The sequence below is a fragment of the Cyprinus carpio genome, chromosome A18, assembly GCF_018340385.1.
Source record: "Cyprinus carpio isolate SPL01 chromosome A18, ASM1834038v1, whole genome shotgun sequence".
Classification (NCBI taxonomy): Eukaryota; Metazoa; Chordata; class Actinopteri; order Cypriniformes; family Cyprinidae; genus Cyprinus; species Cyprinus carpio.
In genome coordinates this window covers 24,732,890-24,751,257 of record NC_056589.1, presented here as the reverse complement: position 1 = coordinate 24,751,257, position 18,368 = coordinate 24,732,890, and the positions used below count along the sequence as shown (strand labels likewise).

Sequence of the window (18,368 nt, the reverse complement as noted above, 5' to 3'; positions counted from 1 at the left end):
AACATGGAAAACAATCCCAAATGACCTTCAGTGCCACATTGTATCTGTGCATCTGTGTGTGTATATATATTGCATGTCTTTGTGAAGATCATATCTTATAATACAGGTTTTAATTGGCCTCTCATGATCAGACCATCTCCTCTGTGCCAGGCTAAAGTGATAACCTTGAGCCCCACCATTAGTCAAGCATGAAACAGCCCACAAAGAAATGACACACTCTCACAAATACACAACGAGACACAGAAATACTGTGACGATATAAATATGTATAGGATTAGCCATAGAAAAGCACACACAAACACCAGAAGTACTCCATTAATTCATGAGGCTCGAGTCATTCAGTGTACGTCAAAAAACGTCAGAGATACTCCCACAGGATTTAACTAACAGGCTACAGTCAGACTGTTTCCTTTCCACATGTCATCTATAGGGAGCCCTTACTGCAGACCTCTTACACTGGCAGAAACAGCCATTATTACCAATAACTATCCTAATCACATCCTCTTTCTACTGATGGATCCTCTTAAAGGGATAGTTCACCCAAAAATAACAATTCTGTTACAATGTATTCATCATGTCATTCAAAACCTGTGTGAATACATTCAAACACATATCAGATGGAGAAAGCAAAATATTGGAACGAAAAGATTTAAATTTGAAAAACAGCATATTATTGACCAAAGATGAGTGCTTCTCATTCGTTTTATTATAGATGTATGAAAAATCAACTAAATATTATTAAATGATTAAAAAATTAAATAATATATTGAATATATATAATATACATAATATATAATATATATATAGATATAGAATATATAGAATATATACAAATTTTTATATATTATAATATATATTTTAATATTTAAGATATGAAAGATACCCTGCCTGTGTTATTTCAAAATGATTTGATAACTAATCTGTCGATTTGTTTTGTTCATAAAAAACAAAAACAAACTATTATATATATATATATATATATATTAGTAAAATATACCAAAATCAGAGGCTGTCAATCTCTAAAAATTAAGTAGTCCTTATTACTTAGCATTTTTGAAACTACATGATGGTTAGTAAATTACAACACATTTTTAATTTTTGGGTAAACAATTTCCTTTAAGAATAGTTTTAACATACAGTGGCTATAGAAAAGAATCACCCCTTTTAAAATAATTACATTTTGTTGCTTTTGCAGCCTAAAATGAAGATGGACACAGTTTTTGTTTTATCCAGCTGTATTTACTCAGTGCAACTTATAACATCCAAGTGAAAGATAGAACACCAACATCTCAGAAAAAAAAACAGGATCACTGAGTTAGAAAAAGGATAACCTCAGTGTGTCAGTATTTTGTTGAACCACCTTTTGCTTTAATTACAGCCTTTAGTCTGTTGGGATTTGTCTCTACTAACTTTACACATCTAGACTTTGCAATATTTGACCACTCTTCTTTGCAGAACTGCTCAAGTTCAGTTGTGCGTTTTTTTTTTTTTTTTTTATTTTTTTTTTTTTTTGAATATAGAGTCAGAACCATCCATTCAATAAAATATGTTTGCTATTATTTTTTTCCTGACTGTGCTGAAATTGTGACTCTAGATACACAGGAAAAGTTCAAGTCTGTCTGATCAGAATGCATTATTCTACTAACACATCCTCCATAATAATAAGCCCTATAAATAAACTCCAGTCCTGATCGGCTGAGCTTTCTCTCGGTCAGCGCTGTGAGTCATGGACATTAACCCTTCTCTTCATTTCTATCTCAGATGCATTTTTCTACTCTCTCTTGCTCTTTGTTTCAACCCCTGGGATAAGCAAAGGAGACAACAAAACAAATATTATAAAGTACGAGATAATCTTTTTTAGTTCTTTAGTTCTATATAAAAGTGGATTTGGGTTACATACAAATAAGTTATACTCAAGGTGGCTTGCTGATAGTGTAAATTAAATGGTGTTCCAAAGGCCTTTGGCCCAGAAACTGTGTAACATCAAATGGAACTGAAATATTAATTTACACTGGATCAGAATCCACAGAGAGGAGCCTTTGCTCACACGACACACACACACACACACACACACACACACACACACACACACACACACACACACACACACTTCCACTGATGTTCTTCCTTCTGCTGTTCTATTCTGAGTTGTTTGGTATTGAAAAGAGTCTGTTTGAATGGTCCACAAACCTGTGCCCCATTGCACCAAGCACAGATTTTTTTCAGTATGTTTGTTTGCTTTCATAACGTAAAGAGGTAATAAAGCACAGAGAGAGAGAGTCCAGAGGTCTGAACTTTAAATCTGAACTGCTTCGATGCTTAACCATGTGTTAAATACGCATCTGGTTTAAAAGACACACATATTCTGTTACACAAATACGCATAAATACACACAGGCTGCTCCTGCACTTCTCCAGGATCTAAAGAAAAGCCCCAGTTTAAGGCTCTGATCAGGGAAGATGAGGTGAGATGAATCCACACCGTTGGACAAAAACAGTGTTGTGTTGTTGCTTTTTGCACAGTTGGTGTAAACGCTCAAAGAGATCTCCGGCAGATGGGATTTAAAATTATCTGAGGCGCTCAAATGTTTGGGATGTTAAGATGAATTGATTTGTTGTATTCCTCATTTCTAAGTCATTATGGACAAAACCATCTGCTACACGAATAAATGAAATGTAAATGCAACCAGACAGAAATAATCAGTTCTGCATATAAAAGGACCACTCGCATATACTCATAAACATCTAGTTTAATAAACTCATTCTAATTAATAATATATAATGAAAATTAATTATGTGAGTACATTTTTAAAATTGGAATAAAATAAAATTTTAACAAAACTTAACAAAAATAAAAAAATACAAATCCAATGTTTTCTGTAAAGCCCTGAATGATTTTTATTGCCTTGTGCCATGTCAGGTCATTTTTGTAACAAATGAAACCATTCATTAATCTAATGAATAATTAATTCTATATGTGTATATTTTTAAAATTGTAATTAAATGTCATTCTTTTTTCATCTTTACAATAATTAATTACAAAAAACAAAAAAAAATCCACACAGAATACGTTTTATTCCACAAGTGTACATCTGACAAATAAAACAAATGTTTCATATATTCCTAAACGGAACACACCAGCCATTTCCAACAACATACTCACACTCTATCCCTTCCTCTTTCTTTCTTTGTCACATTAACTCACCATCCCCTCTCCTACACACAAACACAGCAGGACAGGACAAAGCGCCGCATGAGGTGAGAGGTTGAGCTCTGCAGTGCAGGGAGGAAATCTATAAGGTGTATAAATAGAGAGTAACAGGAAACAGCACCCCATTGATCATCTCAATTACAGACAGTGATATTTAATCCACAGTCTCAGCTGCTTCGTTTACTCAGATTAATATTGATCACTGCTCACAGATCAACACACACCGGCGGCCACTAGTGATCCTGCACCAATATCATAACCTCTGTCTTATTGGGAATCTGCACATCCTGGTTGAATTTGCTCATGGGATATAAGCTGACGACTGAATAGTGAGACTGGCAGTTTTATTACAGGGCAAATTTATTAATTATATTCACACTTTATATATTTTAATAAGGAGGAAATTTTATTTGGTTCACAGCAGCATGAGGTCTCACAGCAGTCTTGTAACTGTGTGTGTGAAGAAGGGAGGTGTACTTCCAAAAACTGTTATAAATCATCCTCCCTCTCTCTCTCTAGCCTTCACTTAGACCTTCTGCATGATGTCATTCTGCAGAATATCAAGTAATACACACACACCCACAGGACTCTTAGACTACACCGTAAGCATGTGCAGATGCTGGCTTTTTCCACTTGATCTGAACCTTAAAAAATTGGTTTCATGTTTGTTGCACTTCCAACAATTTTCATGTTTCAAATGTTATGTGTTATCATCTTTTTTTTTTTTTTTCTTTGAAAAATAAGGGTATTTTGTCACAATTAAAATTATTTAGAGATGCAATCTACTCTAAAAAAAATCAGGTGTAATGTCACTAGTGTAACCTAATGTTGTCAGATTTCTTCAGTCATATTTAAAAGGATAGTTCACCCAAAAATATTTTTTTTCTCTATTTACTCATTATTTACTATCATGTTGTTCCAAACCTATATGACTTTATTTTTTTCTGTTTTTTTCTGTGAAAAACAATTTTCTTTTTTTTTTTTGGCAGAATTTTCAGTTTTTTCACCATTGCAATGAAAGTGAACAGAAACACACACACACACACACAAACAAAAACAAAAACAAAAAAAAAAAAAACACACACCACACCCACACCCACACCCACACACACACACACACACACACACACACAAAGATTAAGAATGTACTTTACAAGTGGCCCATATGACTTGCAGTGTTATTTTAGTATTTATTATAGCATTTATAAATATTTTGAATTAGCTTTTATTTCATACTATCAGTTTTTTTAATTTCTTTTAAATTAGAGCTTCTTGGCATCTTTTAATATTTACATATAGCTTTAGTTTTTTTCTGTTTTCTTTTCTGTTTTAGTAATTTTAGTACTTCAACTTAAGCTTAAACTAACTATTTCAGTTAGTTACCAATGTAATATTCATCTAATATTTTTATTTATTTATTTATTTATTTATTTATTTATTTATTTTTTACAATAACTGAAAACTATTTTTAATAGTTTTAATTAACAATAACACTAATGGTTTGTGGATTTTATTCCAAGATTTTTAAAGCCATACAAAAGCTTTGACCAATGAAAAGATAATTAACTTTTTTTTTTTTAAGCTGAAAATGGGCATCAGCATACTTTAGCATATATTAACATTTATTTGTTTGTATGCCTGTGAATATAGAGCATGAATCGTATAGCCCAGCTCAGGGTGAACTATTTTTTTTTTTTCAACTTGAATAAAACCAGTAACTTAGATGTTACCATATACAGTACATTTTTTAAGTTAAGTGACAAACCAGCTGCTGTCTGACCAACAGGACTGTACATACTACACTCTCTCTCTCCTCTCTTGAAGTACACAGTGATGGATGTCCTGCTGGAGAGGTGTTGTGCTCCACTGACCTCAATATATCAGATATGTGTGAACACACACACATATACACACACACACACACACACACTCACATGCACACAGGGGTGACATCATCGATATAGCCAAACAACGGAAGGCCAGCACTGTAATAAGCTCTAACGTGATTAAAAGTGAATGTGGCAGAGACATCTGGTGTGTATGTGCGACTCTGAACTCGCATGTGTGCATCTCAAACCTAATTTTTCCATTCATGTCTCGTATGCAGGCAGTTTAATGAGGTTAGTGCGGATTCAAGGGCTGTTCTGTAAGAGTGAAAGAGAGATGATCCATTCCTCTCCATTAGCTCAGTGTGAACAGACTGCCTACTGCTAAAATGAAGACGCAGCGCTCTGTGCCGCTTTAATCAAGGGCAGATTACATTTAATGTACTGTGTGTAATGTACAACAGACCTAATTTACAGGTGACATCATCATACAGACAGTAAGTAATAGCATTACCGTAAAAATGTTACATACAATATTTCAGTCAACATGAAAATGTTCACAACTCATTTTAGTTCCAGAATCAAATGTATTTCTGAGTAAAACAGGATAATCGATGAGAAAAATAAAAGTGGACAGGGACTTGATTTAATCTAATGGGATTGTGAAAAGTGGGCATAACATTTCAAAAATTGAGATGGATGATTTGAAGGAAGAAGTTGTAAAAGGGACTGGTGACGTAAGCAAACAGCAAATTAATTTCAGGAGGAGGCTAATGTATTACATTTTAATAAAATATTACAATGACAAATATTTTTTTTCTGGGTAATTTGCACTGATTCATTTTTCACAATAAGATGAGAATCATGCCTTAAAGTAAAAAGTGCATTTTGATTAAGGTTCCACAATACCGGAAAAAACTGACATTCTGCTTTCCTGCAATACTTGTATATACAGCAATATGAAGAATACAGGAATTTGTAGCAGATTACTTGAATAGTTCTATTTGGAAATAATTAATCTTTCTAGAATGATTGGGGTGATTTAACCCACCTGAAAATAACTTCTATTTATTTTATTTTTTAAGCAAACCATCATTTTAGGTATGAACGATTTGGGAAAATTTGAAAAGACCTGAAAACCGCCTTTATAAGAACTCAAGCCTCTTCTAGTTACCATTAAGTGAACACAGATTTAAATATACATATATTTCCTACTTGCGTTTTCATAGGTCACATTCCAACTGTTTTTGGCCCATTTGATATGACTATAAAATATGATTTTTATTGTTAATATTATGCAATAAAAATATTAAACAAAACAAGAAAATGATTGCAAATAGTTTTTCTGTAATATAACAACTGTTAAATTACAACACTAATATTTACACATTTCTTCATTTTCAAATCTTAAACTATCCAGCTTTTATTTTATCAGACTGATTGCTAATAAATATATGTCAGGCTGGTTTTAGAGTGAAACACAGGACTGCATTCATTTACATGTGTGCAGCTCATGATATGATGTTTTTGTGTTAGATGAACTAAGCCACTCTGAGGAGCTGAAACAGTGTATCATGAGCAGCATTTACAAATGGCATGAACATATACCTATAACGCAGCAGTCTCGTGTAAACTGACTTTTGATTGAATTCTGCTTGAATTTTGACTTGAACTTTTGGTTTAAGTCTGATTATTTCATTAGAAATAACTCCAAACAAATCAGAATATGCAGTTTTGCCCAAGCATATTTCATGTATTTGCTACGAAGCGTCTCGGTTTGTAACTAGATCTTCCTCAAAGTGCCAATTTTTGCTGCATGGTACCATAAAAACAACTTTGGCAGCCTGATACAAAACCTTTGGATAGTCAACCAGTCAGAATCAGAGCTCTGGGCATTGTTGTGTTCTGTGAACGGGTTGTAGGCGGTCTATGGGTGTGCTGTCTGAGACTAGCTTTACACCTTCTGAAAATGATAAAGTCAGAACATCTCCAAAATAAGGGTGTCCTTTACACTCGCAGAGCCACTTTGAGAAAATGTGACGTTATAGAGCAGCTGACACACTTTCCCCAGCATCTGTGGTTCTTTTATAAGTGAACCTTTTGTAGAAGTTCAGTGAAACATTAAAGCAGACAAGACAGAAAAGAGGTTATAAAATGATAAACACAGGAGGAGATAAAAAGCAAATGCTCACTCATCCTAACAGCTCCCCGTGGACTATATAATTGCTTATATCAGAAGAGTCTCAACAAACAGCGCTCAAGGCCTCAGTGTCCAAACACCTGAGCAGGTTGAGCATCTGTATTCACCATGGTTCACAACATTTACTATGGACACTATACTATTTCTGTCCAAAACAAATTACTGTAACTAGAGAAAATAATATTAACACAAAATACTGTAATAACAAATAAAAAAATTATTGAAATTTTTTATATTTATTATTTTAGTAGTAAATAACTTTTAAAAAGCGCATCACGGTTTTGACAAAACAACTTATAAAAAAGCAGCAAATCAGCATATTAGAATGATTTCTGAAGGATCATGTGACACTGAAGACTGGAGTAATGATGCTGAAAATAAATCTTTCAAAAACAAAACATGCAAATTCACACTGCTAAATTCTAAAGCTTTAAGACCATGTATAAACAATTAAAATTTCAAATAATATTTTAATGTTTGTTTAACACTGGTGTGCTTTTCACTACGCATATGAAATGTTTTCATTGGAAGATTTGCTTATCTCATCACCTACTGAACTCCTGAGCCAAATATGCAAAATGCTTCTCCGGGCCAAGAAACTGTCTAGTTTCATGCAAAAAAAGGTCCTTTCAAAGGGTGAAATACACCCAGCATTGTGGTATGCAGTAGATCTTTAAGGACAGAAGGCTAGAGAAAGGCTAGAGAAAGGCTAGAGGATACGAAAGAATGGGAATGGGTTTTTTTTTATTATTCTGAGAGGTTCCCTGCTACGTTTGACTCTAATCTCCTTAGCCTTTGCGTATTGTTCTGTAGCAACTGTCAGAGCCAATACAATAACCCCACTATGCAACTGAGCTAAGAACCATGAAACATTTTTTAACATTTCTATATTAAAATATGCCATATATAAACAACAAATTCATAAACAAAATAACAATGCTAAGAAAATGCTACACTAGTTTTAACCAAAAGTGCATCAAATTTTTAATTGTCATAGACAATATCAAATGAATAGTTTACACAAAATTAAGAATTTTCTGAAAATAACAATCACCAACTCCATGAAGTCACTAAACCGTTGCTTCTTGCCATAATAACAGTCCATAATCCATAATAACATTTCCTCCAGTGAAAAAAACAAACAAACAAACACTTCTTATTATCTTTTCACATCAAAATCCACCAACAGGTTTGTTTATAACTGTTCTGGACTGTTTCACTTCTAAATGGTGTTTGATCTGTGTCTATTTCTTTCCTAATTCAGACAAGATTACATTTTCACCAGATAAAGCAATATTATGGATAGAGGAAATTGATTTACTGATTATTTTATAACAAAAAAAAAAAAAAAAAAAAACACTTTTCACTTCAGAGGATGGTAATTGATGGACTCGAGTTGTGTAAATTACCGTGATGTTTTTATCAGCTGTTTGGACTCTCATTCTGACGGCACCCATTCACTGCACAGGATCCATTGATGAGCAAGTGATGTAATGCTAAATTTATCCAAATCTGTTCTGATAAAGAAGCAAACTCATCTACACTTTGGATGTCCTGAGGGTGAGTACATTTTCAGCGCATTTTCATTTTTGGGTGAACTTTCCCTTGAAGTTTTTTGAGACATTTATATTTTAACCAATACTGATAAAAGTACTCAATTATTTTACCAGCTCTCCTAAATGTCCCTTATCGTCTATGCTAATTTGCTGCCACTTTAAACAATTCAATCACATTTACACTGTGCTACAGACAGATGCTTTCATCAAAAGTGACTCAAAGCTCAAGCTACACATTTTATCAGTTCATCCATGCGTCAGACTCAAACCCATGACCTCGGAGTTGCTACAGCCATGTGCTACTGTTTAAGCTACAGGAGCACTAGTCACAAGACACAAACCGAAATACCAGCCAATACCAAAACACATTTAAAAGCCACTATCTGCAGTTGTAATGAGATTCTGATGGTCGCAGAGCTGTACTGAACATCCCAGAGGATCTCAGACAGATAAGGCTATTGATCTAGAGCAAGAGATGTGGGTTGATGATGGAGCACAGTGCACGCAGATGTCACTTCTGTGCACAGGCAGTTCCCATAAGGACCAGAATTTCCTTGAATAAATACTTGCATTGTTGAGCTAATACACTATAATGGTAATAACATGATATGACAGCAGAATACTGAAACTAATAAAGTACTTATCAGAAAAAAGAGATGTGTGATGAGTACTTGTCACAGACACTATAAAAGAGTGTTAACAATAATTAAAATATTTTGACAAAGCAGAAGATATGAGCCTATTAAGCAAACATCTTCAGTCACAAACAGTTTCTATACAATTATTTCGTTGGCAAGATGGCTAAGGAGGAGAAGATAGGTGTATACCATTATTGTAACCATGGCAGTCGAACAGATGGGTCAGGATAGGAACCACATGCAGTGTGATGTGGCAGGGCATGTCGCAGACTGGGAATCATCATACATGGTGTCATAAATCCATAAATTCTACATTATCACATGCAAATGAAGAGCTAAGTGCTATTACTATTAATATTCAATTGTAAAATACAGAGATATGCTAATTAGATGTTAATGTCTTCCAAAAAACACATTACAGTAATTAATACTTTTAGTAATACAGTACTTTCAACAAGGATGCATTAAATTAATTGTACTAAATTAAACTATCAAAAGTGATATATAATATTACAAAATAATATTTCAAAATAAACGCTGTTCTTTCTATTCAAAGAATTATGAGAAAACTGTAGTTTCAAAAATATTAAAGCAGCACAACTGATTTCCCAAATATGCTATTTAATGTTATCCCATTGGACTTTTCTCACAGTGTATAACAACCCCCCCCCCCCCCCCCCCCCCCAAAAAAGGAAGTTATTGGATCCCCCCCCCCATCATACTTTTGGTGTTCCTGGTCAAAACTGCCTACAAAAATTATACTGATTATAACTTCATCTCAGTTTTTGAGAAAAAAATAAATAAAATTATCCACAAATAACACTTTTTTTTTTTTTTTTACTCAAAAATGTAGGTGTAAGCTCAGATCAGTCAGTTCCAAAAAGTAATACAAAACTGTGCTATTGATGAAAACATGATGACACAAAGATTAAATCCAAGATTTGATGATAATATAGCATAATGAGAGATTTACAGGCAGTTTTTAAAAGGCCACTATGGGGGCCATGAAGGGCAAAAAAGATTACAATTCTGAAAACAAAATAGCAAATTACAAACACAAATTCAAACATAAAAAACTAAATAACAATTCAGAAAACATTATAACAAGTCAGAAAACACAATATCAAATTCAAAAACAAACTAACAAGTCAGAAAACACAACGACAAATTCGAAAACAAAATAACAAGCCAGAAAACACAATGACAAATCAGACAAACTGGAAGAGGTAGGTATAGTTTGAGACAGCGCCATTGGTTTGGGATTACCCACCGCTGACTGGACGATACATCTGTCTATCAACATATACAGAAATAACCAGCTGAAAATGTTTTCTGAATTGTTGTTGTGTTTTCTGAATTGTTTTTTTTTTTTTTTAGATTTGCATTTGCGTTTGTAATTTGTTATTTTGTTTTCAGAATTGTAATCTGTTTTGCACTTCATGGCCACCGTAGGGCACTCATTTTTTATCAGAAATTAGATAAAGAATTTTCACCACAGCACTAGATCTACAGATCTACTGAGAAAAACAGTAAAATATGTTCAGTTTTGGTTTCTTTTTTATTTATGAAGACTACAGTCCCATGATACAAGCAAACTGTAAACGGTGGAAAATAAGAGTCAGTTTTCTGCTGATACCATGTGCATAATTTTCAGCATCCCCCCAGATCAACCGATAACTTTGATCACATTTTACCGTCTAGATTTTTGTGCTTCAAAGGAAAACACTGTGCATTGTGATGTCACCGTGACACTGAGCCATGTCTGAGCGTCTTGGAGAAATGCAGAAGATGAATGAAAATATGAAGTGCTCACTGCTTTTATTGCTAGACTAATGAGAGCGAGAGGAACGAGTGCCCTTCATCAGCCAGGCTGGCAGCCATTTACCCACAGATGTCCCCCTCAGACAGAGAGAGAATGAGAATGACACAGCCACAGTGTTTACCATGTATTTCTGCTTGTGTTTTATTGTGGTTTGTTGCCTCTTACAAATGTCAAGCGTCTTAATTAACATTCTGACTGAAATATTAATGCTTGCTGCAAATACACTATTAATATTCATCCAAAGGCAGCCCAAATTCATGTTAATATTTCACGTGTTACCACAGATTTAACATCATAAAGTATGTACTTGAATCTGCACTCTGGTGTTATAAAAAAAAACAGCCACTGAGTCATACAAATGAAAACAAAACACAAATAAAAAAAAACAATTTAAAACTAAAAACAAAATGGGATTTATTGCACTTAGGAATCCTCAACATAATAAACACACTAAAATTGGAATGGGATTTATGTGTGAACGCATGTGTGAATCGTTTGACTGTCCTGGCAACATTTCTGAATAAAAATAAACAGAGAGAAAGAGAACTTGACAAGCACATGGAGAACTGAAGATATACATTTATACTATATATCCATCTCTATCGCTCTCTATAGAAAGATGGATCAAGAGAGCGATGGATAAATGAACTATAGTTAGAACGACAGAACAAGATGATAGAATGATAAAACAATAGACAGACAGATAGATAGATAGAATGATAAAACAATATACAGACATAGATAGATAGATAGATAGATAGATAAATAGATAGATAGATAGATAGATAGATAGATAGATAGATAGATAGATAGAACAATAGATAGATAGAACAATATAACAATAAACAATAGAACGATAGATAGAAAGATAGACAGATTCGTACATAGAATGACATATAGATAGAAGCATAGATAGAATGATAGAACAATAGAACGATAGGACAATAGATAGATAGATAGATAGATAGATAGATAGATAGATAGATAGATAGATAGATAGATAGATAGATAGATAGATAGATAGATAGATAGATAGATAGAATGTACAGTATGATAGTAAATATTTATTGAATTTATTGGCTTATTTAGTTTTTATATATTAATTATTATTGTTTAAGTGAGCATTAGTTGATCACAAGTTTAAGTTTATGTGAGCATTAGATAATCGCGAAAGTAAATTAAAAATCCAGGAAATATACATGCACAATTAATTATACAATCAATTTCATTAAAATTACGGAAATATCATTGAATTTTTCCAATTCATACAGAAACCTCTTTCTATGCCAGTATACAAAAATAGTACACCTTTATCTGTATCTGCTATCTCCTATTTACTGTACATTTTTAAAACAACAAACAAAACAGTACAGATTTAACCTATTTATGGTTATATCTTATATCAGTAACATCCAACATTTCTATACCACTGCATCACCAGATGGATCTTCCAAAGCAATTGCGGATTTGGATTTGATTCCAAGGTATTCTGAACTCCAGTGTCAGAGGTGGTACAAGGGGATAAAAAGAAAATGAGAAACAGAAGATGAAAGCTTATTTGTAGAGCACTTTGCTCTGACTTTCTCTCTCTCTCCCTGTCTGTCTCACTTCCTTCCTCTCAACATGTCAGTCAGAAAGAGCCGTGGCCTATCACCATGGAGACAGACAGCTGTTACAGGTAGGGTAGAGGGGTGGGGCAGGGACATGCTTTCTCCTTGTCCTTCCAGAGGTGATTACACACAACCTCTTTCTATACATTTCAAAAGCACAACACACCAACTAAATTGTGCTGAAACAGGTGCACACAATCAATGATCATCATCCACCTGATTTCACAGACTGAAAAAAAGAGATCAAACACCTTATTCAGCCAAACAGCATGAGAGCGCACACATACAAAGTCAGCAAAACAAAAATCAGCACTATTAAAAAGAAGCCCATTGTGCAGTAACGAGATCTGAGTGTTTGAAAAGCACACTCTCTGCAAATGTGCATCTGCCGAACTCTGGCATTCTCTTAAAACTGAGGTAGTAGTACTACAGATGACACACGGATGATGCTGATGTCAGGATACCTGTCAGGGTTTTTTGGCTGCAGTGTGTGTTGCGTGTAATTCGGTCAGCATTTGGTAGCAGTGCTGCAGAGGGCATGTGCTTCGGCTTTTGTGTGTACGTGTGTGTAAAATAAAAAGAAAACCTGAGCTGCAGTCAAATCCATCAGGTCAGATGTGACAGATTGTTCATTTAACTCAATCCCGAAGGTGTTTTAAGTGGGTGCATGCTTCGTACTCACCATAAGCAAGCAGACGGCAGATTCGGGCATCAGTTGCACAGCCATGATGTCTTTACCACAAACAAATGTTTAAATAACGTTCAAGTAGTGTTCTGAAACCTTAAAAGCAACCGTGGCGCTCTACAACACTTCCAAAAATTGTCCAGGCAACGTTCAGTTAACGCTGAAGTAACGTAAGGTCTACTCTTTCACAGGACACTGTACGATAGTTTCCCGTTCCCATATGCTCCCTACTCTTTCCTCAACGTCTTCCCTTCCATTCAAAAATCCCACATCACTGTTCAAGCTCCTTCCTTGATCCAAATGAAATGTGTCTTCTTTGATCTCCAACAGCCTGTTAGACTCCCTCCTCCCTGAGGACGGAGAGCTGGGACAGACACACACATGCACACACTCGCACACACATACGGTCCGAGAGGAGGAAGAGACTGCCGTTTCAAATGACCAAGCAGCACTGCAGACACACGCGCTCTCACGTTCACAAATCCAACTGATACAACCAAACACGGCAATAGGAGAGAGAGAGAGAGTGGGAGAGTAAGTGAGAGAGAGATAGAGAGCACACCCATCTATGAAAACAGAAATCATATCAAATATCATGAGGCCACTTAGGATATAAGCAAACACACACACACACACACACACCTTTCATTTCTCCAAATGAATTCATTGCCAGCAGACAGCTACTAGCATCACTTTTTGCCAAAATGAAAAGAAAAAATGTATAATGCAGAAGGTTATTAAGTGGTGCTGCTGCTGTATAACTATTATTCATCCTTAATATATATATATATATATATATATACAGTAGCAGCTACCTATATACTGTATAACTATATATATATATATATATATATATATATATATATATATATATATTCTATCTCTGTAAGCAACTACCTACCTGCCACCCACAACACCTCACAGCAACATGCTTTAAAAACCATCAGAAAACCTAAGTAAAGGTATAGCACCCCTCACCACAACCATTCACAAAGCACTATAACTTTTACACAGGAAAGAATAACTCACTTAAGCTTCTTCAATTAGTAATTACCCAGAACAACCTACAGTAACACAAAGAAACTGCATAGAAACACACTGAAAACCCATGAGAATATCTTAGCAAGTGCAAAGCACCAGCCTAAAAACCACCCACAACACCCTTTGCTGTCATCTGACACTCACTTAATATTTATAACCACAGATAATTTAATACAAAATGAAAAATCCAGAAAAACTACAAAAATTCTAATAAATCAAAAAAGACTTTTCATACTGTGTGTTGTGATGACTAATTCGACTTATACCATTTAAAATGAATATATTTTTATTTTTAGAGTTTTATATATATCTATATATAGGGGAAGGGGGAGTCGTGGCCTAATGGTTAGAGAGTCGGACTCCCAATCGAAGGGTTGTGAGTTCGAGTCTCGGGCCGGCAGGAATTGTGGGTGGGGGGAGTGCATGTACAGTTCTCTCTCCACCTTCAATACCACGACTTAGGTGCCCTTGAGCAAGGCATCGAACCCCCAACTGCTCCCCGGGCGCGCCGCAGCATAAAATGGCTGCCCACTGCTCCGGGTGTGTGTTCACAGTGTGTGTGTGTGTGTTCACTGCTCTGTGTGTGTGCACTTCGGATGGGTTAAATGCAGAGCACTAATTCTGAATATATATAACCACACATAACAACAACAATAACATAAAAATATATCTATATATTATTATTATTATCTATATATTTGCAGCCACCACTCACATTCTCTTTAGAAACAAAAAATCTAGTCCTAATCTGTGCTTTTGTTCTTGGTGCAAAAAAATGAATGAATGTGTAAGGGATTAAAAAGAAAAGAGAAAGAGAAAGCAATAGTGAGAGGATCCTCAGGGGAACTAACATACTTTCCCCAAACGAGATACAGCCACTCTGCTCTTTTTCACACATAAACACAATCCACAAGGTGAGAAGGCTGCACTTTGCTTTCTAGATTCTACTTCTTACAGGATCTCGTCCCATGTGACAGTCTCTCAGTATGGGTTAAACGCACTATCCCTTTGAAAAGATTTGCTTTGTGTAGTTTTAGTGAAGCTCACACACCTGGGTCTCTCTCTCTTCATGCACACACACACACTGTTTCTCCTTGGCTGGTTCTTACAACCCACACAGGACTAATTAGCCTTCCAGAGCATCAGTGGACTAACAAAGATAAATGAAGTCACACTCGCGGTCTGACTGACTGACTAGATACATTGGGTGGGGGGCGTTCTGGGTGTGGCAGAGGGTCTGCGTTGCCAAGACAGAATCAAAATTGATGTACGTTATCCCTTTTGCTTTAACTCTGCCAATCAAAAACTGTCAGTCTGAACAGTGCATGCTGAGGTTTAATTCATGAGACAGCAGGACTGTTGTCAAGACACACTTTGGTTTCTATCTGCTTCAGTTAATGGGAACAGATTATGAAGAATAAAATTAGCTTTCAATGCACCAAGTACCAGACCAGTCTAAAAAGACTGTTTAAACTATATGCTAAGATATCTGTCTACCCACTTTTAGAAATTTCTAAGCACATACCTCCCTTTTGTGCAGTAAACAATATATTTAAAAAGCTTTGTTTTTGTGCAGACTATGCTATATTGTCTGTCTTTTAAAAAATCATATATAAAATATTACTGTAAAATACTATTTAATAGTTTGGGGTCAGTAAGATTTTAGTCCCTCATCCATTCTTCATTGCAACGTGGTGAATGATCATTTCAGTGAAAATGTAACGTTGTGGAGTTTGTGAATGAAATTACAGCTACACTTTACACTGAAGTCTCTTATGCTCACCAAGGCTGCATTCAATTCAAAATACAGTAAATATTGTAAAATAATATTACAATAAAAAAACTCTTTTCTATTTTAATATAATGTAAAATTGTATTTATTCCTGTGATAGTAAATCTGAATTTTCAGCAGCCAGTATTCAGTGTCACATGATCCTTCAGAAATCATTCTAATATGCTGATTTGCTGCTCATTTTATTATGAATGTTGAAAACAGTTGTGCTGTTTAATTTTTGTGGAAGCTGTGATACAATTTTTTTTTTCAAGATTCTTTGATGAGGAGAAAGAAAGTTCAAAATGGAAATCTTTTGTAGCATTATAAATGTCTTTATTGTCACTTTTGATCAATTTCATGCATTCTTGCTGAATAAAAGTATTCATTTCTTTAAAGAAGATCTTACTGACCCCAAACTTTTGAACGGTAGTGTACATGCATCTCCTTTTAAAAAAAAGATTGCATGTATAAAAATCATCATGAGCTAAACAGGGCACTTACTGGGGTAGTTCAGGTAAGAGCTATCATGTTGAAGACCGCTGGGAATGTTCTGTCCTTTTGCCTCCATCTCTCCTCTCTGTGGGGGTTTTAAATGTCAGATGAAGAAAAGATCTAAAATCGCAACCGGAAGAGGGCAAAGGCCAATCTTGATAAACTTGAAGTCAAATCCTGTTGCAGTTTTAAACTGTCTGGAAAATAAACAAGACGTGTCACATACATGAATGCTAAAGGTCTCATTTACATAAATGATTCAGCTCATATAAATGAGTTTTGGTATCTGATATCACCGTTTAGACTATAGCTACACTCACCATTGATACCTCAGATTGTGCTACTACTTTTTACAAATTATTTTAGGTGATTTTTATGCCAATAAAAATGTAGTTTTTAATGGCACAAATAGCAGTTCTTACACACATGGTAAAAATAAATGAATAAAATTTGTGAAAAATAATAAAGCATAATGCACAGCAGCTGTTGGTAAAATAATTTGCATATGTAAAAATATTTGGTGATAAATAGGCTCTGCAACAACAAATAACTTTAAATTCGACTATATTTTTTAATTCAATTAAATCAAGCAAAACCTGCTGAGAATATAATGTATCTCTTGGGATCTGTGAAGACTACAAGTGGGAGGAAAATCAATACTGTCTAGTACTGCAATGGGATTTTATCACTACACCGAATCAATACACAGACGTCAGGTATTGATTTTAATTATTATTTTTTGTTTAGAATTTTTTTTTGTATCATTAACATAATGCAAAACTGTTTAGATAAGCAAATTACTGTAGATAAGTGAATTGCTTGATATGTTGTAAAATAAGTCATACTGCAGTCATAAATAAAAAGATTAATTAATGGAAAAGCATTGCAATATATATAAAATAGAATACATAAAAAAAATTGCAATGTTCTCACAATCTAATACAAGCTACTGAGTGTCGGCTGTGGTAACAGAGCATTTAGAGGTCTATCAAGCAGCCATTTGTAGCCTGATCTGTATTGATCTTGTCACTGGACAAATAAACCATTCACACCTGGCCACGTAATAGCGCAGATTAATACAGGGTGTGTGTGTGTGTGATTATTTATATATATATATATATATATATATATATATATGTGTGTGTGTGTGTGTGTGTGTGTGTGTGTATGTGTGTGTGTGTGTGTGTGTGTGTGTGTGTGCGCGCGTTACTTATTGGGGTATGCATAATAATTTGGAGACTAATCCATCATAAACTGATGAATGAATTATTAATGTGTCACCCCCTAATAAACAGCCCAATACTTATTTTTTCTGGTTTTCCAGACACAAACTGTGAGGAGGTTGGGCATGCTTATGTAAAATGTTTTAGCTTTTACATTCTCCATGCCTTGAAAAAATAAATACTGAAAGTCACTAAAATCACTTTTAACACAGAAGAGCGATAGAGGAAAGAACCCTGAACTAGTGTGATTTGCTTTCTGTGCCCTATTGATTTAATAAAGCATGCAGCGCT

At 34.7% G+C, this 18,368-nt stretch overlaps 1 protein-coding gene across 1 annotated transcript in view; it reads right to left on the bottom strand.

Moving 5' to 3' along the window:
* LOC109065548 (FERM domain-containing protein 4A-like) overlaps positions 1 to 14,032 on the bottom strand; it is a 137,498-nt gene extending 123,466 nt beyond the window's left edge. Inside the window, exon 1 of the mRNA XM_042775595.1 lies at positions 13,545 to 14,032. Within this exon, the coding sequence (XP_042631529.1) occupies positions 13,545 to 13,589 (45 nt within the window). The 5' untranslated portion in view covers positions 13,590 to 14,032. The remainder of the gene's footprint in view (positions 1 to 13,544) is intronic.
* Between the last annotated feature and the right edge of the window lie 4,336 nt (positions 14,033 to 18,368).